At 37.0% G+C, this 23110-nt stretch overlaps 1 protein-coding gene across 3 annotated transcripts in view; it reads right to left on the bottom strand.

Moving 5' to 3' along the window:
- Window positions 1–556: 556 nt before the first annotated feature.
- UHRF2 (ubiquitin like with PHD and ring finger domains 2) overlaps window positions 557–23110 on the bottom strand; it is an 88008-nt gene continuing 65454 nt past the window's right edge. For 2 of the 3 annotated variants that reach the window (XM_025887842.2, XM_025887843.2), the window contains 7 exons: window positions 20562–20668; window positions 17130–17292; window positions 16320–16460; window positions 14514–14610; window positions 14040–14197; window positions 2535–2633; window positions 557–1585 (listed from right to left, as the gene is read on the bottom strand). In XM_025887842.2, coding sequence (XP_025743627.1) covers window positions 1439–1585; window positions 2535–2633; window positions 14040–14197; window positions 14514–14610; window positions 16320–16460; window positions 17130–17292; window positions 20562–20668 — 912 coding nt within the window. In that variant the 3' untranslated portion in view covers window positions 557–1438. The remainder of the gene's footprint in view (window positions 1586–2534; window positions 2634–14039; window positions 14198–14513; window positions 14611–16319; window positions 16461–17129; window positions 17293–20561; window positions 20669–23110) is intronic. The other variant, XM_073880758.1, reaches the window with a different exon arrangement.

Raw genomic sequence — 23110 nt, 5'->3', positions numbered from 1 at the left:
GATGAAATGAATACACATAAAAACGTACAAGTGACTAGTGCAAAGCAATATTCAATAAATATTGGCGCTATATGTGGCTCTGAATCCAGAAGCAGGAAAACTGATTAAATCTTTGACGAAAATATAACAATATACTTTCAGAGACTAGAAAAAGATGTTTTCTCATATTAAACTTTTTATCATATTAAAACTTTGATGAAAATATAACAATCATTAAAACTGATGAAAATATAACAATATACTTTCAGAGACTAGAAAGATGTTTTCTCATGGCAGTGAAATAAGTAGCACTGATAATACTAAAACAATGCAAGACTGAAGTTGTTATAGATAAAAGAACAGTCACTAGGTACTTATTTTGAAAATTTTTCCAATTTAGTAAAAGTAAAGAAAAAATCAAACCCAGATTTCATACTAGTTCGTATTACCAAAAAATCAAGAATAGAGAATTATAGAAAACGTCTGTTTTAAAATATACAATGAAATACTCTGGAAGTGATTCTTAAAAATATGTACTATAAGCCAGACAAATGTAAAAAAGTGAAGCAAGATGAGCTATTTTTCTGGTCATAAAATATTTATTAAGGTATACTTTAGGGAATATAGTGAATATAAAATTTAGGATCACAATATGAAGCAATTTCAGTTCTCTCAAAAGTCAGCCCAGCCCTCAATGCTCTGCAGATGTAAAACCACTGGTGAGACTCACTAAAAGCAGTTTGACTAGTACAGAAGAGGCTTTTCATGAACATTTACAACTAGAGCATCTGAATACCTCTTTTAAGTGCAAAACCACACCACATTACACTAATGCAGCAACAATGCATTCATATTGTTCTCATTAGTCATTAGTAGTCAACTTGCATAAAACACCAGAAAAAAGCACAATGGAGCTCACAAAATGGGCTAAAAAATGAACCTGTCCTTGCAAAACACATTGTAATGGAAGAAGACATTAAAAATGTATTATGCACAATACAGAAGCTGCGTTCCAAAGATCTTGAGTGTCATTTCCTCTGTAAAATCAAATTACACAAACCAGGCACAACTAATATTTGGGAGGCAGTGCGTAGCTAAAATTTCATTTAACTAATTACTCAATGATTTAAAAAATCCCCATAAGTCTTTTCTGTCCTGAGGTAGTTGCAAAATAAATCATAACTTGGATATCAACTAGAGCTGAGGCTTTGACTTTTTACTCATTTAAAACTAGTTGTTACTGACAGGAACTACCTTTTGATATTTAAAAGACAGTTGAGAAATGGGCCTCTTACTACACACACAAGATAATGGCTATGTAGGAAAGAGGATTAGCTGCTTCAGAACGTGAGAGATATGGTCCACCATTGCGCTTCCACCCTCCCCAGTCCCTCCCCCCAATCATTTTAGATTCTTTACTGTCCAAAAAGCCATCAAGAGCAACACAGAAGTAGACAAATCATCGTCCTTTGCTGTAGCCAGGGAAGAAAAGGTCAAGTAGAGTCTGCAGAATCTCATTGGGAATCATGAGATAATTCTGGCCAAGATCATGCCGACAAGCAGGGCAGGAGAAAACTTGAGCCTTAAAGGAGCGCTGTAAGCAATCCTAAGGCAAAACCAAAAAACAACAAAAACAAAAACATACCCAATTTCATAACAGTAATAGCATGTAGAAAAGTCAATGACTTTTAAATAGGAACTAGAAACTTAGGATGAACAACTGTAAAGGTCTGAATCTGCACTATGAAAACTACTCTATAGACATGGCTTCAGGTTCCACTTCTAGCACATACTGTGAGACTTTAACTTTTGTGTCCTTTAATTTCCTCATCCAATAAAATGAGAGTGTTAGAATTTATGTATAGTTTCCACTAGCCTCATCTTCTAGGTTGGATTTTAATCCTGATCTTTCATGACAGAACACCTAAAAAAAAATTTAGGACTCCTCTACTTAGAACTAAGTTATACGTTTCATCAAATCACTTAAACGCAGAATGTGTCTTCCAGAAATATATAGGTCAGGCACAAACATATGCGAAAGGTTTACTTCCATTCCACAAAAGAAACTAAAGTTCAGAAGTTAGGTCAGGGCACATAACCACTGAGCAGTAGAGCAGGATTCCAACCTTGGTTTGACTAAAACTCAGTTTTTCCCTTTACACCACACTAATAATACAATATTCAACCCCTCTGGGAATGCTGCCAGACAGAATGTTTTAGATTCCATTATGTGGATGGAATTCAGTTTGCCCTATAATATATGAAACGTACATAAGCTCTAACATAGAAAACAGCAACACCACCTTACTTTCTTCTCCATTTCAACCTCTCCTCAGTAACTCCAAACATGATAGAATACCTCAACTATACATATTTGACTATTACTGTAGAATTGAAACACGCATTATTGCCAAAATGTAACGAAATGTTTTTAGTTGACAAGGTTCCACAACTGTTCTGTTTCATGGAAAAATGCTTTACATGCTAAAAACATGTCTGGAGGTTAGTGAACCCTCTTGTCTAAACAAGGGAAAATGAGAAAGAAATCTACTTACTTTACAGACATTATGGAGGCAATCTGTTGTCACAGGCTGGTAAACTAGCTCCTGGCAGCAGACACACATAAAAGATTGTTCCAATTTTTTCAGAAAATTCTAGAATGGTACCCAAGGGGAAGAAAAAAGGTTAGTATTTCATACAATATTAATAAGATTCTAAGTAATTAGGGAAAAAATGTCTTTGTCACTATCACACATTGTGTATTAAAAAAATGATGGTACTAGAAGCAAATATATAAAACAGAGAAACTCCATTCCATTAAGATATACACGTTAGTTTTAAATCTTAGAACTGGACTGGAAAATGTGCAAAATCAAAATATGTGGCATTAAAAAGTAAACGTTCCCCTTAAACCTCACATTCCAGAGATTACTGTTTTTCCCTTTAAAACAATCATGGACATATGTTAACAAACTGGGATTTAAATAAAAACTTGAAAGGAAAAAAAAACAATCATGGACAGCTTGTCTCAAAGTCATTACATACAGATCTTTTATCAAAAAAGCTGGGTGGTATTCCAGTAATATGAACACATGTTATTTATTCAATCTTTTGCTGTTACGGAACCTCAATTTTTTTTTTTTTAAAGATTTTATTTGACAGAGAGCAACACAGCGAGAGAGGGAACACAAGCAGGGGGACTGGGAGAGGGAGAAGCAGGTTTCCTGCCGAGCAGGGAGCCCGATGTGGGGCTCAATCCCAGGACCCTGGGAACACGACCTGATCCGAAGGCAGACGCTTAACAACTGAGCCACCCAGGTGCCCCAAAACCTGAATATTTTTTAAGCTATGAAAATAAAAGCACAAATACTCTGTAGTATCTAATACTCTGAAGAATCAACATATTTGGGGCACCTGGGTGGCTCAGTCGTCGGGCAGCTGCCTTTGCTCAGGTCATGATCTCGGGGTCCTGGGATTGAGCCCCACATTGGGCTCCCTGCTCAGCGGGAAGCCTGCTTCTCCCTCTCCCACTCCCCCTGCTTGTGTTCCCTCTCTTGCTGTCTGTCAAATAAATAAATAAAATCTTAAAAAAAAAAAAAAGAATCAACATGTTTACTTTCCTAGGATTATCTTCTGTGGTATTTTGCTTCAATCTAAAATATCCCGTATTTTCCCAATACCAATGTTTACTCAAATTGGGATTAAATTATAAAAGGTAGAGCCATCTTGGGGCCCCTGGGTGGCATAGTTGGGTTAAGCCTCGACTCTTGGTTTGAGCTCAGGTCATGATCTCAGGGTCTTGAGATCAAGCCCCACATCAGGCTGAGCTCAGCGAGGAGTCTGCTAAAGTTTCTCTCTCCCTCTGCCCCTCCCTGTGCTCTCACGTACTCTTACTCTCAAATAAATAAATAATCTTAAAAAAAAAAAGGTAGAGCCATCTTAAGCAAAGATGACCAAATGGGTACTCTTATACTCATCAAAAGCCACTGCTGGTTCCATTTTACCCAACTGTTTCTTTTAAGCTAGAAGGATAAATAGTTTTTTGAACAGTCACAAGGCTAATTCAGTGATTTTGGTAGTACGAGAGTGTATTTTATCTTTTTTTTTGGTCAATAAAAAAAGCAGAATGTACAAGAATTTCAGGTAAAAGATAAATCAAAGGTTCCATTTCAAAGTTGTATCTTGAAACTTATTTATGAACATTATAAAAGTCAAGCAAATTATCAACAAGTATTACAAAACACACTGAAAGAATATACCATTTAGGGGAGATACGGAAAGAACTCAAAACTTTAATACCAGGTCCCCTTCCCCGTGACAAAGTACTTTGTTAATGACTGATAATTTCCCTGGTATCTCCAAAATACCTGTAAGATGTACTACAGATATTTTGAGTTCCTACAATGTGCTAGGTACTCATCTGTGTAGAAGTGATAAAAAGGCAAAGTTTCTACTTTCATAGAACTTTATATTCCTTTAGGAGAGCAGACAAAAAAAAAATCTATTTCAGATAGCAATAACTGAGCATGAGTAAAGAGTGGCTGTTTTGGAAAGGGTAGCCAGGGAAGGCTTCTCTGAGGACTAGTATTCTGTAGAGACTTACAGGAAGGAATGAGCCACATGAAGGTATAGAGAAGAGAATTTTCTAGTCAGAGAGGTACTACAGGTATAATGGCCTAGAAGCAGGAACAGGCTGAGTGTGTTCACACAGCACAGAGGTCATGTAGCTGAAGCAGTTTGGGCCTGAGAGAGCAGCAAGAGGGAAGTATGGACGCCAGATCATGTAGGGCCTTGCGAAGGTATTGGGATAAAAATATACATATATATGTATATATATATATATATATATATACATTTATTTAAAAGTCGCCATTGGCCAACACCTGATTTTTCTGGCTTGATAAATGTATTCCTGCTTTATATGAACAGAATGGGCATAAAATTTGCCCATGGCAATACCACATAAACATCCAGAGTAAGTAATCACTAGCTGCAAGGTCACAATCATTTCACCCAGCCATGTAAGACCCTGCCAAGAGTGGATAACCTACTGAATACTACTTTTGTCTCTTTTTTTTGGTGGTGGTTTGAGAACTGTTAACTGGTGACTATTTCATATAAAAGTTACATTGAAAGAAGAGGTGACAAGTGTACTTGATTTGTATACATTTGCCAAGTTTCACAGGATATAATCACTTCAATAATTTTTTTAAAAATGATAAAACAGGATATACATATTAAAAGTCTCACAGTGAAGCCCAAAACACATTTCCAATCAACAGATGTGAAAGAACTTCCATGTACACTTAAGGGGTTTTTTCGTTCACTTATATCTACTACTTTTGTCTCCTGCCCACCCAGGAGCTAGAACTCACTTGAGTTATCCCTAACCAGCTGTATCCTCTCACCAGAGAATAATTAGACTATTATCAACAACTGTCTGCTGTATCTTGCTTTCTCTAAGTGAAAATGACCTACCAGAATCAGACTCTCATTTTGGCTGGGTCTCCTGGCTAAAAAGCAACTAACACTTCATATAGAACTAAATCACTTTCTTCTGTCCTCCAAACATGTAAGCCTCATGTTACAAAGAATAACCCAACATTTCACATTTATAAGCAAAGAAAATGATGACTCCAGTATGAATCTAAAAGAGTATTTGAGGGGCGCCTGGGTGACTCAGTCAGTTAAGCAACTGACTCTTGACTTTGGCTCAGATCATGATCTCAGGGTGGTGAGATTAAGCCCCTCGTCATGCTCCCCTCACTGCCTGTGGAGCCTGCTTAAGATTCTCTCTGTCTCCACCTCACATCCGTGGCACTCTCTCAAAAAAAAAAAAAAAAAAGTATTTGCTAAATCTCACCCATTTCTTAGAGTTTAAAAATTAGGGGCACCTGTGATTGGGGGCAGAGCAAGATGGTGGAGGAGTAGGAGACCTGGATTTCGTCTGGTCCCAGGAATTCAGCTGAATAGGGATCAAACCATTCTGAACACCTACGAACTCAACAGGAGATCGAAGAAAAGAATAGCAACAACCTCTGAACAGAAAAGCGACCACTTTCTGGAAGGTAGGATGTGCAGAGAAGTGAATCCGAGGTGATATTCAGGAGGATAGATGGTGGGGGAGGGGGCCTCCGTTGGTCGCTCTGGCAAGTGACAGAGCAGCAGAGCACAAAATTGGAACTTTTAGAAGTCGGCTCCGCTGAGGGACCTCGCTCCAGTGGCTAAGCGGGGGGGTAGAACCCTCACTGGGACAGTGTGGTCTCAGGACCCTCGGGGCCACAGAAAGACCGGGGGTGCCCGAGAGTGACAGAGCTCCCAGGTATCGGAGCAGGGAAGCCGGCTGCAGAGATGGAGCCAAGGCCCAGGCTCTCAGCTCGGGGTTGCCACAAGCCATAATCAGTGGGACAGTCAGGCCACTGCTCTTCCAGCAGGGTCCCAACAAGTGGCAGATCTGGGGAAACTCCCCTTCCTCTCAGAGAGGAGCGGGGCAGGAGCGCACCTCAGGGATCTGCTGGGTTTGGAGACTCCACACTGGGTCGGGTGCCAGAGATAGAAACACTCGGTCACAGGGTGGGTGAGCACGCAGTGTGGCCGGAGACCGGGGAGACAGGAGTGACTGACTGCTTTTCTCTGGGGGCTCACTGAGGAGTGGGGCCCCAAGTTCTCGGCTCCTCCAGGGCAGAGATTAGGAGGCCGCCATTTTCACTCTCGTCCTCCAAAGCTGTACAGAAAGCTTACAGGGAACAAAAGCTCCCGAGAGCAAACCCAAGCAGATTACTTGGCCCAGACCCAGGAAGGGCGGGGCAATTCCGCCTTCAGCAAAGACATTTGGGAACCACGGCAACAGGCCCCTCCCCCAGAAGATCAGCAAGAACCGCCAGGCAAGACCAAGTTTGCCGATCAATGAGAACGGCAGAACTCCAGCGCTAGGGGAATACTGCACATAGAATTCATGGCTTTTTTACCATGATTCTTTAGTCTTTCAAAGTTAATTTTTTTAACTGTCTTTTTTTTTTAATTTTTCTTTTTCCCTTTTTCAACCAACATCTTATCCCTTTTTTAAAAAACATTTTTATTTTTCATTTTTAGAGTCATATTCTATCCCTTCATAGTAGTTACCCATATTTTTGGCATAAATATATGTAAGTTGTTCTCTCATTAAAATTTTGAGATAGAGTTTCTTCTAAGAGATCAAAATATACCCTAAATCTCTAGTGTATGGCTTTGTTCTAGTCTCCTACCTGATCACATTTTTTTAAATCCTCTTCTTTCTTTTTTCAAACACCTTCTTATCAATTCCTTTTATAAAATCTTTTATAATTTTCTTTACAGTCATATTCCATCCCTTCATATTAACCCATTTTTGAACATATGTAAGTTTTTCTTTCTTTAAAAATTTGGGAGGCACTTTCTTCTAACTGACCAAAATACACCCAAAATCTAGTGTGTGACACTGATCTATGCACCAGCCTCATATCTGATCACACTGTTTTTTTGTTTTGTTCTGTTTTTCTTTGTTTTTATCTTTTATCTTTTTTTTTCTTTCTTTCCCTTTCGTTTCCCCCGGTTTCAGGTCTTTTCCGATTTCTTTAGAGTATATTTTCTGGGGACATTGTTACCCTGTTAGCATTTTGTTCTCTCATTCATCTGTTCTCCTCTGGACAAAATGACAAGACGGAAAAAAAATCACCTCAACAAAAAGAACAAGAGGCAGTACCAACTGCCAGGGACCTACTCAATACAGACATTAGTATGATGTCGGAACTAGAGTTCAGAATGATGATTTTAAAGATACTAGCTGGGCTTAAAAAAAAGCATGGAAGTTATTAGAGAAACCCTTTATGGAGAAATAAAAGAGCTAAAATCTAACCAAGTCGAAATCAAAAAGGCTATTAATGAGGTGCAATGAAAAATGGGGGCTCTAACTGCTAGGATAAATGAGGCAGTAGAGAGAATTAGTGATATAGAAGACCAAATGATGGAAAATAAAGAAGCTGAGAAAAAGAGAGATAAACAACTATAGGATCACGAGGGCAGAATTCGAGAGAGAAGCGATACTGTAAGACAAAACAACATTAGAATAATTGGGATCCCAGAAGAAGAAAGAGAGAGGGGCAGAAGGTATACTGGAGCTAATTATGGCAGAGACGTCCCTAATGTGGGGAAGGAAACAGGCATCAAAATCCAGGAGGCACAGAGAACCCCTCTCAAAATCAATAAAAATAGGTCAACACCCAGACATCTAATAGTAAAACTTAACGAGTCTCAGAGACAAAGAGAAAATCCTAAAAGCAGCTCTGGAGAAGAGATATGTAACCTACAATGGTAGAAATATTAGATTGGCAAAAGACCTATCCAAAGAGACCTGGCAGGCCAGAAAGGACTGGCATGATATCTTCAGAGCACTAAACAAGAAAACTATGCAGCCAAAAATACTATATCCAGCTAGGCTGTCACTGAAAATACAAGGAGATAAAAGCTTCCAGGACAAATAAAAACTAAAGGAATTTGCAAACACGAAATCAACCCTACAAGATATATTGAAAGGGGTCCTCTAAGCAAAGAGTGAGCCTAAAAGCAACATAGACCAGAAAGGAACACAGACAATATAGAGTAAGTCACCTTACAGGCAATACAATGGCACTAAATTCATATCTTTCAATAGTTACCCTGAATGTAAATGGGCTCAATGCCCCAATCAAAAGACACAGGCTATCAGATTGGATAAAAAAAACAAGACCCATCTATATGCTGTCTGCAAGAGACTCATTTGAGACCCAAAGACACCCCCAGATTGAAAGTGAAGAGGTGGAAAACCATTTATCATGCTAATGGACACCAAAAGAAAGCTGGGGTGGCAATCCTTATATCAGACAAATTAGATTTTAAACCAAAGACTGTAATAAGAGATGAGGAAGGACACTCTATCCTACTTAAAAGGTCTATCCAACAGGAAGATCTAACAATTGTAAATATCTATGCCCCTAACATGGGAGCAGCCAATTATATAAGGCAATTAATAACAAAAGCGAAGAAACACATTAAGAACAATACAATAATACTGGGGGACTTTAACACCCCCCTGACTGAAATGGACAGATCATCTAAGCAAAAGACCAATAAGGAAATAAAGACTTTAAATGACACACTGGACCAAATGGACTTCACAGACATATTCAGAACATTCCATCCCAAAGCAATGGAATACACATTCTTCTCTAGTCCCCACGGAAAATTCTCCAGAATAGGTCACATCCTGGGTCACAAATCAGGTCTCAACAAGTACCAAAAGATTGGGATCATTCCCTGCACATTTTCAGACCACAATGCTTTGAAACTAGGACTCAGTCACAAGAGGAAAGTCGAAAGAACTCAAATACATGGGGGCTAAAGAGCATCCTACTAAAGAATGAATGGGTCAACCAGGAAATTAAAGAAGAATTAAAAAAATTCATGGAAACCAATGAAAATGAAAACACAACTGTTCAAAATCTTTGGGATACAGCAAAGGCAGTCCTGAGAGGAAAGTATATAGCAACACATGCCTTTCTCAAGAAACAAGAAAGGTCTCAAATACACCACCTAACCCTACACCTAAAGGAGCTGGAGAGAGAACAGCAAATAAAGCCTAAACTCAGCAGGAGAAGAGAAATAATAAAGATCAGAGCAGAAATCGATGAAATAGAAACCAAAAGAACAGTAGAACAGATCAACGAAACGAGGAGCTGGTTCTTTGAAAGAATTAACAAGATTGATAAACCCCTGGTCAAACTTCTCAAAAAGAAAAGACAAAGGACCCAAATCAACAAAATCATGAATGAAAGAGGAGAGATCACAACCAACACCAAAGAAATACAAACTACTATGAGAACATAGTATGAGCAACTATATGCCAGCAAATAAGATAATCTGGAAGAAATGGATGCATTCCTAGAGATGTATCAACTACCAATACTGAACCAGGAAGAAAGAAAAAACATGAACAGACCTATAACCACTAAGGAAATTGAAGCAGTCATCAAAAATCTCCCAACAAACAAAAGCCCAGGGCCAGATGGCTTCCCAGGGGAATTCTACCATACATTTAAAGAAGAATTAATACCTATTCTTCTGAAACTGTTCCAAAAAATAGAAATGGAAGGAAAACTTCCAAACTCATTTTATGAGGCCACAATTACCTTGATCCCCTAACCAAAGACCCCATCAAAAAGAAGAATTACAGACCAATATCCTTGATGAATACAGATGCAAAAATTCTCACCAAAATACTAGCAAATAGTATCCAACAGTACATTAAAAGGATTATTCACCACAACCAAATGGGATTTATACCTGCGCTGCAAGGTTGGTTCAACATCCGCAAATCAGTCAACGTGATACAATACATTAATAATAGAAAGAACAAGAACCATATGATCCTCTCAAGAGATGCAGAGAAGGCATTTAACAAAGTACTGCATCCTTTCTTGATCAAAACTCTTCAGAGTATAGAGATAGAAGGTACATACCTCAATATCATAAAAGCCATCTATGAAAAACCTACAGCGAATATCATTCTCAATGGAGAAAAACTGAGAGCTTTCCTCCTTAGGTCAGGAACATGGCAGGGATGTCCACTATCACCACTGCTATTCAACATAGTATTAAAATTCCTGGCCACAGCAATCAGACGACAAAAAGAAATCAAAGGCATCCAAATCGGCAAAGAAGAAGTCAAACTCTCACTCTTTGCAGATGATATGATACTTTATGTGGAAAAACCAAAAGACTCCACCCCAAAACTGCTGGAACTCACACAGGAATTCAGTAAAGTGGCAGGATATAAAATCCATGCACAGAAATCAGTGGCATTCCTATATACCAACAAGACAGAAGAAAGAGAAATTAAGGAGTCGATCCCATTTACAATTGCACCCAAAATCATAAGATACCTAGGAATAAATCTAACCAAAGAGGCAAATGATCTGTACTTAGAAAACTATAAAATACTCATGAAAGAAATTGAGAAAGACACAAAGAAATAGAAAAACATTCCATGCTCATGGATTGGAAGAACCATAGTGTGAAGATGTCAATGCTACCTAGAGAAATCTACACATTCAATGCAATCCCCATCAAAATACCATCCACTTTTTTCAAAGAAATAGAACAAATAATTCTAAAATTTGTATGGTACCAGAAAAGACCTCGAATAGCCAGAGGAATGCTGAAAAAGAAAGGAAAAGCTGGCGGTATCACAATTCCGGACTTTCTATTACAAAGCTGTCATCATCAAGATCGTATGGTCCTGGTACAAAAATAGACACATAGATCAATGGAACAGAATCGAGAGCCCAGAAATGGACCCTCAACTCTATGGCCAACTAATCTTTGACAAAGCAGCAAAGAACATCCAATGGAAAAAAGACAGTCTCTTCAACAAATGGTGTTGGGAAAATTGGACAGCCACATGCAGAAGAATGAAACTGGACAATTCCTTACACCACACACAAAAACAGACTCAAAATGCTTCAAAGACCTAAATGTGAGACAGGAGTCCATCAACATCCTAAAGCAGAACACAGGCAGGAACCTCTTCGACCTCAGCCGCAGCAAATTCTTCCTAGAAACGTCGCCAAAGGCAAGGGAAGCAAGAGCAAAAATGAACTATTGGGACTTCATCAAGATAAAAAGCTTTTGCACAGCAAAAGAAACAGTCCACAAAACCAAAAGACAACCGAAAGAAGGGGAGAAAATATTTGCAAATGATATAGCAGATAAAGGGCTAGTATCCAAATAAAGAACTTATCAAACTCAACACCCAAAGAACAAATAATCCAATCAAGAAATGGGCGGAAGACATGAACAGACATTTTCCAAAGAAGACATCCAAATGGCCAACAGACACATGAAAAAGTGTTCAACATTGCTTGGCATCAGGGAAATCCAAATCAAAACCTCAATGAGATACCACCTCACACTAGTCAGAATGGCTAAAATTAAGTCAGGAAACAACAGATGTTGGCGGGGATGCGGAGAAAGGGAAACCCTCCTATACTGTTGGTGGGAATGCAAGCTGGTGCAACCCCTCTGGAAAACAGTATGGAGGTTCCTCAAACAGTTGAAAATAGAGCTACCATACGACCCAGCAATTGCACTACTGGGTATTTACCCCAGAGATACAAATGTAGGGATCCGAAGGGGCATGTGCACCCCGATGTTTATAGCAGCAATGTCCACAACAGCCAAACTGTGGAAAGAGCCAAGATGTCCATTGACAGATGAATGGATAAAAAAGATGTGGTATATTTATACAATGGAATATTATGCAGCCATGAAAAAGAATGAAATCTTGCCATTTGCAACAATGTGGATGGAACTGGAGGGTGTTATGCTGAGCAAAATAAATCAATCAGAGAAAGACATGTATCATATGACCTCACTGATATGAGGAAGTCTTAATCTCAGGAAACAAACGGAGGGTTGCTGGAGTGGTGGAGGGGTGGGAAGGATGGGGTGGCTGGTGATAGATACTGGGGAGGGTATGTGCTATGGTGAGCACTGTGAATTGTGGAAGACTGTTGATTCACAGATATGTACCTCTGAAGCAAATAATACATTATATGTTAAAAAAAAAAAAAAAGAAGAAGATAGCAGGAGGGGAAGAATGAAGGGGTAAAATCAGAGGGGAGGGAGGTGGAGAGCATGGGTTAGCCTGGTGATGGGTATTAAAGAGCACATGTTCTACATGGAGCACTGGGTGTTATACGCAAACAATGAATTATGGAACACTACATCAAAAACTAATGATGTAATGTGTGGTGATTAACATAACATTAAAAAAAATGGAAAAAATTAGGGGCACCTGGCTGCCTCAGTCTGTAGAGCATGAGCCTCTTGATCCTGGTGTTGTGAGTTTGAGCCCCACATTGGGGGTAGAGATTACTAAAAAATAAATAAATAAAATAAAAAATAAATAAATAAAATAAAATGAATAAATTGGGACGCCTGGCTGGCTCTGACTCAGTCAGTAGAGCATATGACTCTTGACCTGGGGGTTCTGAGTTTGAGTCCCATATTGGGAGTAGAGATTACTTAAAAATAAAATGTTAAAAAATATATCTATATAAATACATATACATAAATGAATATATAAATACGTAAATGGATGTTTAAAAATTATACCAGGGAACATTCTTCCTTAATATTGATGACTCTTTCTCAAATAAAAAGCAACAGAAAAAACTGACAGTTCTCCCTAAATTTAGACAGAAAGGTAACTAACCCCATTTCAGACACATGAGAAGTTCTGGCTAATGAATGGACAGAAATAAAGGGAACATTGGAAAGAAGAAATTATTAGACGATGACAGGATAAAAATTCAAGCTCACCCACAGCAGTTGCACAGAGGAAAAAACCCAGAAAACTATATCACACCTAATAAGGGGTTACTATCTAATAAAATGGAATATTCTAATTTTAAGCAAAATTAAAGACACAATAAAAGCAAGTGAACAAAGAAGGAATAGACAATTCATATTTGAAAATTCCAGCTTCTGGAATTTGATAAGAAAGCTTCATTTGCAAAATATAGTGTAACACAAAATCAACACATCAGTTGTAACTCCTTTTCACTTTAAAGTGCCATGATTACCAAAAAATGGGGAAATAATCTAAAACATATAAAGTATTTAAATAAATCGTTTGTTTGTTTTTTTTAACCACTAGGTTAAACATGTGCTGAATTGCTTAAGATTTACACCATCAGAATAACTGAACTACAGCAAAAAATTTCCCGATGAGTTTTAAATTGTGTTATACAAAGTAAAAATTCTTCCCATGAACAGTGCCTTCAACATAAATGAGTAAGTTCAGGCACAGAGAGATCAAAACCAACAACTAAGAGGCCTAAAATCAATTTAAAAGCATTTAAGTATTACTTTAGATTATTTCTGAAAGGTAGTGGCTACTGGATGAGAGGATTACATAAAAACATCAAGTTTTGACTGACTTGCAAAAAGTATTATTTTTCACTATTTGTTATTGGAACATTATTATTAAAAAAACCTTTACATACTGGACCTTCCACAAGAGATGCAAGCACTTCATCCCATAGCTTCTGGTTTTGGTGATCTTCTCTAATCAGATGTTGTTGTTGAGGGGTTAGTTGGAAAGCCTCAACTGCTTCTGCTGAATCTGGTGTTTTTAACACTTTGGAGGCACTTGGACAATCATCTAGATTTATTTAAAAATACATAAGCAAACTTCTGAGTGATTCCAAGCAGAACTATGAGATCAAACAGTTAATTGGCACCAGTAATGTTTAACATGAAGATAACCTGCATAAAGCAGCATCTGACTTCCCTTGGAGTTTAGAATACTACATTTGCTGTTGTTTTGGCTCCAACACTACTAAAATACACAAAAAGTCCCGCGCCTTTCCACCACTCCCAAATATCCCTTTTCTTATGAGTTTCTCAATTTATCCTCTTAATATTTTTCTTTATGAGTAACTACATTTTTAGGACTGATGTCTGCAATCATTACCTACCATCTGTAGTCGGCCTTTTTGAGGCTCCGCTGGCCTGCTTCTTTGACTGTCCTTTAGTCTTCTTCCCTTCCTTATCTGAAGGGTAACCTACTGGATACTGATAAGGGAAAAAGTACAATATAGATTTAAGCTTCGCAAGGAAGTGGCGGGGGGGGGGGAGTTTGTTCTAGATGCTGCTGAGAAATCTAAAAAGGGCAGGGGTGAAGAGTTTATTTTTCCTAAACTAAGAGACTTTATATAAAGGAAACAGACATTTAAAGGACAGAAGACTATTAAAATCCCCAATTCAGTGTAAAACCATGTAGTTATGACTGTTAATATTTCATTTTATAAAATAATGATCTTAGTTTCAGATCTAAAAGAGGAAAGACAAGTTTTCAGGAGATTTGACTAGGTGGCTTAAGAAGTTTAAGGAGGAGAAGAATCTAGATATGAAGGTAAGTGAAGATCAATCACAGAGTACAGTACAGTACTCACATAGATGGTATTACACTCAATTGTGGAGCCAATCTTTAAAAAACAAAACAAAACAACTCCCACCCCCCAACATTAAGGGCTAAATTTCTTATCTACCAAAATAGGGAAGATGGGGCTTTTAGAAGACCTAAAGCCACTAAATTACTGAATTCTTTATCAGCTAAAGGTTCGAGTTTAAGGAATAAAGTCTACCTATTTGTGTTTTACTGGCTACACTTTTCTGGGGGACATGCTTTATTGATTAACACTGATATTTAAACTCAACATGTTTTAGGCCCCATCAATGATATTATTAACTTATCATAGTAGATGGGCTTACATGCTTCTGCTTACAGTTTCAAATCTAACCTATCTACAACACTGCTCTGCTGAACAATGAATCTGAAAAAGCTTTTAAAAATGGATTTAACAAGTTATTTTTTTATATTGTTATAAAAAGAATTATTTTGGCAGTTATTTTAGCAGCTGATGGGTCTCATTTAATTAATGAAACAATTATTCTACGAGTTTAAAAAGAAAACGAAAACAGACACAGACTTGCACTAGAAAACACACACTCACCTGCCTGGGTGGTCAGACACTTGCCCATAGTTCAGCCCCTACACATGCAGTGTGGGCAGAGCCAGGGGAAATGAAAAGCTGGTAGTCTTTACAGGAAGCACAACAATGGGGAATGATGGGAGGATGAACTCAAACCATGCTCTGAAGTCAGTGTCAGGGACAAAGTCTAGGGTGCATAGGCAGTGGACGGGGAATGTAGCCATACCATCCATTATGCACACAAAACCAACAAAGTCTTAAATGGGTTAACAGCTGAACATGGGCAAAGGGGAAAAAAAAAAGGCAAAGCACTAAAGGTGGTGACAGGACAGGGAAGCAGCTTTGAGGGGGAAGAGAAAAAAGGGGTGAGGAAAAGTGAGAAGGGTAGGAAGCAGACCACTCTTACAAGCCACCTCCCCCTTCCCCTACCAGAGACACACCCCCTGTGCCCTCTAGGATAAACTTCCCTTCTTAAGGCCTCCTTTATGTAAATTTTATGTATCCCTCTCCCTCATTCTTCAAGTCATTTCCAAATTGATTTGAAATATTTTACTTTTCATTGAAGGCCTGGCTTTTCCCAAGCACAGTTCTTGGTCTTAGGGCAGTCTGACACCTAGAATGCTACCTTTTTACTTGTTTTCCTTCTGTATACTTGCATGATTTCATTCCTCACCCCTTAAAGTCCACTGATCAATTGCCATGGGTTGTTTCCAGTGTTAAGGCACAAAGATACTACAGAGGTGCGCATTTTTATGAACATACAAGGAGCCTAGACAAATGTAATCTAACCTGTAAACGCAGACATAGTCTTCTTGACCGTTCTATTCCTTCTGAGGTCCAAGGAGCAGGTTCAACATCATCTCTTCTTAAAAGGTAGCGCCAAACCAAGAATCCATGGCTTGATGAAATTTCTGGCCAGTATTTTACCACCTAAATCACAGTATTTTGTAGTAGTTTGAGATTTAATATTTAGACTTACTCATAATATATTACTAGTTTAAGTATACTTGACTGAACTAAATGCAACTGCAAAAGATGCTTGCTTTGTTGTAGGAACAGTAAATAAAAAATATTCACTAAGGTATTGTTTTGACCTTATTTCCTAATTAAGTTAGTTCCCATATAAGTACACATTGCTATAAACGTGAAATATTAACAAGATTATGCTCACGAATAGATTCCTGCATAATAGATAAAAATGGTGGCAGTAAATGCCTCTGTTTTTTAAACAACCTATTTTACAAATTATAACATGCTTGGCTTTGAAAATCTATTACAATTAAAATAATTATAAAGATATAAGAATCAGTATCTACAATGGCCACATTATTTAGTTTTATCATAGAGAATATATACTTACAAAAAGCTTAACTCAAAATGTAACTCTGCCCTTACAGACTTCAGATAAGTGTTAAGAGAAAAGTATCAAAGTTAGAAGCTCACTTTGTATATCTGTTGTATTTCCAGAAAAAGCAGAAGTACCAACTAAGGTGATCTACTCTTTCCTTTAGCCCACCCCAGTAGAGTAGTTCCCTTTGGCAACCCTGTCTTGAAAGCCCAGGAAGAATGACTAACAAGATGTCATGCCAGATAGAGCACCTTATAAATGCCATCATATCTGTTGCCTTCTTCAGGAGCATATTTGCTGATCTTCCTCCCTTTAAAACTGCGTATCACTCTGACTGGCTTACCAGCTCTCCAATTCCGAGACTCTGCTCCAATTTTATCATCCAATGGAGCATCACAGTTTAGGGCCAATGCCCTAAAAAATAAAACAAAGTCTTTATACCAAGTAATCTTTAAGTATATAATCGCATTATTAGCTCAATTAAAAGGTGAATTATGCCTTACCTGATGGTTAAGATTCTATGATTCTTTCCATATTATTCCAGATAATAGGATTATGCTTTCCCCCACCAGCAGAGAAGACAAATCAGTTTTCTGATGTCACCCCCAAGCCAGGGGATTGGTTCTCAGATAGCCTGTAGGGTTCTTCTGAAAGTAATAACATCTGTGCCACGTATAATAGAAAACAACTAGAAATACATGGAATTTTTTTAAAATAACGTTTGTTGAGGGAAGGGAGAAAGTTGGAAAACTAAAGCAAGTGATTGTTGTAGTATTTATTTTTGATAAGGGAGTGAGGTAAACTGCTGGAATAATGTAGAAAGAAATCCAGGAAAATAAATTTGTCAGCAAGGTACAAATGACCTTTCTAGGTCTACTTTCCACATTCCAGACGATAGAGAATCCTTAATGTTTAGAAGCTATTAAAGAACAAGTTTAATAAGAGAATATCGTTTAAAGACTTTGAGTAAAAAATTTAAATAAAACTGAAGCATTCAAATGTCTGTGTTAAATCATGACCATAAAGATTTTTGGCTCCTCCAGATCACTATTTTTACTATGACATGTGAACAAGGAGGGACACTGAGTGAGAAGCAGCACCTGATTTAGTTGAAGCTTCCTTAGTATGTGTACTCACTTAGTAGTGATTAATCAGTAAGGTTATGTAAGAAGACCTTTCTTGGGAGAACTTAGTCCTGTCAAAAAACAAAAACAAAAAACAAAAACAAACCCCCCCCCAACTAGAATCTATTTAAAATTAGTATTCTTCTCAGATACCTACTTCCTAACTTAAGTGAAAAGAAACCACTGAGAACATGTAAGGTTAAAACACATACACACCCAATTTGGTAAATTCAGGTATGATACAAAATACTTTTTCAGGGTATAATTTTACGTAGGCTCAAAATAAAAAAAAAAAAATTGACCTTATGACTAAACATCTAATCTATCCAGATCTCTTGATCAGTTATACTGTTAAAGTAAATAAACTCAAAGTGTTTTGTTAGAAAAAAAAAAAACTTTTACAAATGTGGTCAAATAGTTAAAGTTTACCAAGTTATCTTTTTTATCTCAAAGGGAGATGCATTAAATCTCTGGGAGGTAGAAGAAAATGTAGCCAACCTTCTAGGGCTAGTATTCCATCTTATTTATGTAATACCTATTGAGATATACACATTTCATCTTCTTAAAGAGCTAGGAAAAGGACAAATAGTATTTTCACATTAATGAGTGGAATGCCTTGGTGCTTATAGGCACCTTCATTCAGAATGACTGCCACCCCTAACTGGCATTATTAACTCACTTCTAGTTTCACATAAGTATGTAGGTTGTTCAAGTATGTGAAGAGAATCTAAGATCAAACTAGGTGAAACAAGGCTTTTCCATTACTCTGCAGCTTAATCGATTGCTTCTGACTGCCCTGATAAATGAAGGCCAGGTTACCTTGTTGCCCTCTTCAGTTTCATAAAGTGAAAGAGCTGAGAGGAAGTAGGAACAAACTTTTCAAAGCAAGAAGCAGGCACCAAACTACCTCTTAGTGGAGAAGCAAAAATGAACTGGACCATATACTACTTAGGAAAGAGTATAATATGATGCAGAGCTAAGGGTCTTTCACCTTGGTTTTCATGTTTATAAAACATATAGGTATCTTTTGCCCAGAGGTCTTTACAATCACAATGCGTACTCAAAGCTTAATGTATAAATTAACAGAATGGATGTCAGAGTCCCTATGATAAGTCAATCCTAAATGGTTCTGAGTTAATATTTTATATTCACTACCTTTCAATACAAACATTTTTACTACTTCTCAATTATTTTCTAATAAGATTATAACATATGGCAAACAGGGTTATACTTATTAGATTCTTTAAAAGCTTGGAAAATATTTACCATGTATATTACAAATGCAAGAAGTTAGGAAACAAACTTCATTCAAGCAAAATAATCTAATGTTATTAAAAGGTAAATATAATTTTCAAATTTGACAATGTAAAAAAGCCCTTTTACAAATTCAAGATACACTTTCACTGACAAAAACACATCAAAATATTTCTAACTCTTTTAAGATCATTCCTCCTGAAGAGCTGCTATTTTGCTAGAAAAATACTAGCTAGGAACTGGACTCCTGCCTCAGGAATGTTTTCACCAGCAAATCTGACCTGTCTCCTCTGCTGGTTCAGTTAAATAATCCTACTGTCAGAAATAATATAGAAGGAAGACATAAAAACAGACTGTATGTAATTTGGTATGCAACAAATTCTTGAAATCATACTGGTGTATTCTTTACTTCACACGGTAATCAGAAATTAAGGGCACACTACTTAAAACCGAGTGATTTCGACTCAAGAAAGAAAAATACTCATTTTTACTCAATCCATAAAACACCCTTAACAATAGGATATAAAAATTTCAACTTTATGAAATTGGTCAAAAAATTATCAATACGACAAGTTATAATGTGGTCATTGCTATCTGATGGTGTGGGTCACGTTTTTATTATTGCTATAGCATGCACATATGAAATAAAACATTTTGAAGTCATTTTTTTGTTCCCATGGAAGCTGGAATATCATTAATACTTCTATAGAACAAAGGTCAGCACAAGGTGGCTCTTTTGTAATGCTTTATAAGTATTTACTTAGAAAAGGTCACTTTTGTAACTAAACATTCTCTTTTATAACACTTAAGAGACGTTATTATAAATTCTAAAAGCACCTTGAGTGTAGTTCTGATTAAGTTTATCTGATGTTTCACTTATGCCCACAAATGCGGCTCCCAAACTTAAACCTATCTCACACTGGTGAGTCTCTTAAGAAGAAGTTTGTTACTTTAAAAGATAAATCTATGTTGAGTAAAACATAACTTTGACCTATGGGATAGTAGATAGCCACCTTGTCCTCAATTTCACTTATATAGGTTCCCTTCCTTCAAATGTTTCAACATGTTTTCAAATGCAAAACACATGTATTAAGACTGGGAATTATGTCCTTTAAAAACGAGTATTAGGAAATGAGTTAGAATGCTTACAATCATATAATCAGGTAGTGGGATTTTAAATTTAGATCTTTAACTCTCAATTTAAGATTCTCCCCTACAGTCTAACTTAAAATTATATGACTATAATCAAACTTTTATACAAAGCCCAAATAGATAGTCTTTACAAACTCTAACAATAAAGAGTACCTGTTCATGTTTGTTAATGTTTGATCAGCCGATGGTGCACCAATTCTTTTATTACCAGCAAGATTTTTACCACCACTCCCTGTGTATGTGAATTCATCACCTCGGTCCTACAGGAAAAGATTTTCAGCATTAAGATACCTAAACCCAAGTATAATCTCGCCAATTCTTATTTTAAAGTCAGAACATTTGGTTAGGATGTTATGAATTTACATGTTCTCTCTTCAAGGCATCTTGAGAGACATTTGCCAAAATATCTCAAATGCAGTTGTGTATGTAGTACATCTTCAAGTTATATCAAGTTACATCACTTGATCATTTTAAAGTTAGAGCTTTCAATACCTCCAAATGTGGCTAGTCTCATGCTATATATACAACTTAATAATCTCTAGAATGTTACAAAATAAGACCTGATGAACTGGGAATATTGTTTCATTTAATTCAATGGTATTAAAATAAACATCAATATTATCTTGTAGGTTTTTACAGAATACCATTTTATTAGTATGAAGTTAAAACTTCATATCTGATTTCCCATCAGCAATCTACACCATACCTAAGTTTGCTGTTCAATTTCAAAATTAAAATCCTAACAGCATATTAAGTTCCTCACATTTCACACTGTATAGGCTCACTTAAATTACATTCAGGATCATTAAAAAGAACATTGGAAAAGAATTTGAAAACTAAAATTTGTAAAAGTGTCTACTAAATGTGAAAAAAAAATGTCAGAGGAAGTAGATGTTACATAAACTAGGACCAAAAATATCTCTGTAATAGCTACAAATTTATATTGATATTACTAAGTCTCTGATTCAGTACTCAAAATCAGTTGAGAAGAGTATCAGTATACAAATTAACTCACTAACATTATCAAAACAGTGGTGGTTCTCTTTTTTTTTCTGGTTGGTTAGTTGACACACAATTATGTTAGTCTCAGGTATATAACACAGTGATACAAGTTTTTACATTCTGCTGTGCTCACCACAAGTGTAGCTACCATCTGTCACCACACAATGTTATTATAATACCACTGACTGTATTTCTTACGCTGCACCTTTTATTCCCCCACTTACTCATTCTATAACTGGAAGACTGTATCTCCTACTCCTCTTCACCCATTTTGCTCATTCCCCCATCCAATAGTGTTTCTTCTTTATTGGGCGATTTTAATTAGTTTAGACTAAAGATAATGAAGTTTTCTCTACTAAATCCTTGTCTGTAATAAAGGTCAATTATTTTGCATCTTGTTTTTGGATTAAGTCCTAACTAAAATCTCATGGTTTTAGAAGCACTTTTATCTGTCCAAAAACCATGACTTAACTTTTTGTTGATCTAATATTGAAGTCTATAAAGACTAAGGCATTAAGGAATTTCATCTTTAGCGTGTATTCCATTTGAAGGAAATCTAATAAATAACTACATCTAGAGCAGCCTAGAACACTTCTTAATCAGAAACAGTCTTCCAAATGGTACCTGGATTGACTTTACAATGCTCATATTCATAACCCTCTCAACTTTTTTTTTAAAGATTTTATTTATTTATTTGTCAGAGAGAGAGAGAGAGCGCGAGGGAGTGCACGATTGCACACAAGCAAGGGGCGCAGCAGGACAGAGGGAGAAGCAAGCTCCCCACTGAACGGGGAGCCCGACGTGAGGCTTGATCCCAGGGTCCTGGGATCACAACCTGAGCCAAAGGCAGATGTCTAAGCAACTGAGCCCCCTTGTCAACTTTTAAAGTTATAATTGTAGTAGTGCTATAAAGGAAAAAGTAGTGGTGACTAGAAGAGCATAATAGGGGCAACCTAAGCTCAGTAGTGTTTAAAATGAAAGAACAAAAACATTTCTGATTATTCTTCAAACAGGAAATAATCAAGTAAGAATAATTAAAATTCTATGTCATTAGCTCATCTATATTTTAATCATCACACCAACAGAAACTTTTAATTATTATTAGGGGAAAAAAGAATTGCTGGACTGTCAGAACTCAGCCAATATATTAGTTCAGACTAATTTTCCTAAGGAAAAATGATCAGCCCAAATTTGTTACATATTCTAGTCCATGCTCCACAAAGTTGTATCCCTGTGGGTCAGCAGACTAAAGAAGCCTGCTGTCTGGGAACACCTCATGTAAGAAGCCATCATCTATATAGGGGACATAATACTGCCCCAGAGTGACTCAATTTCCCAATCTCAACTCCTCTCAAGTTGTAAAGTAGCTGCCTAACAAAATAAGCTGGATGCTCCTATTCCTGCCATCACCTTTATCAAGCAAAAGACCTTCATCTCAATCTTCTCACTGCCCCCCACAAAGACTATCAGATAAATATCCTAAAGCATAGTTAAGATCATTAAACTTTTCCCAGACACTTTTAATGATTCCTTAATTCAAAGCTATCTACTATACAGCTTCAATCTCTGCCAGTTTCTTTCAAAATACCCCTTACATGTTTGCAAAGCTGGGTACTACCACTTTACTGCTGATAACACCTACCTAGCATTTACTGTGTGTGTGTGTGTGTGTGTGTGTGTGTGTGTGTGTGTGTGTGTGT

The sequence above is a fragment of the Callorhinus ursinus genome, unplaced genomic scaffold (genome assembly GCF_003265705.2).
Source record: "Callorhinus ursinus isolate GAN/ISIS: 27379988/994484 unplaced genomic scaffold, GSC_fseal_2.0 scaffold39, whole genome shotgun sequence".
NCBI classification, from domain to species: domain Eukaryota; kingdom Metazoa; phylum Chordata; class Mammalia; order Carnivora; family Otariidae; genus Callorhinus; species Callorhinus ursinus.
This window is presented reverse-complemented; position numbering and strand designations above follow the sequence as displayed.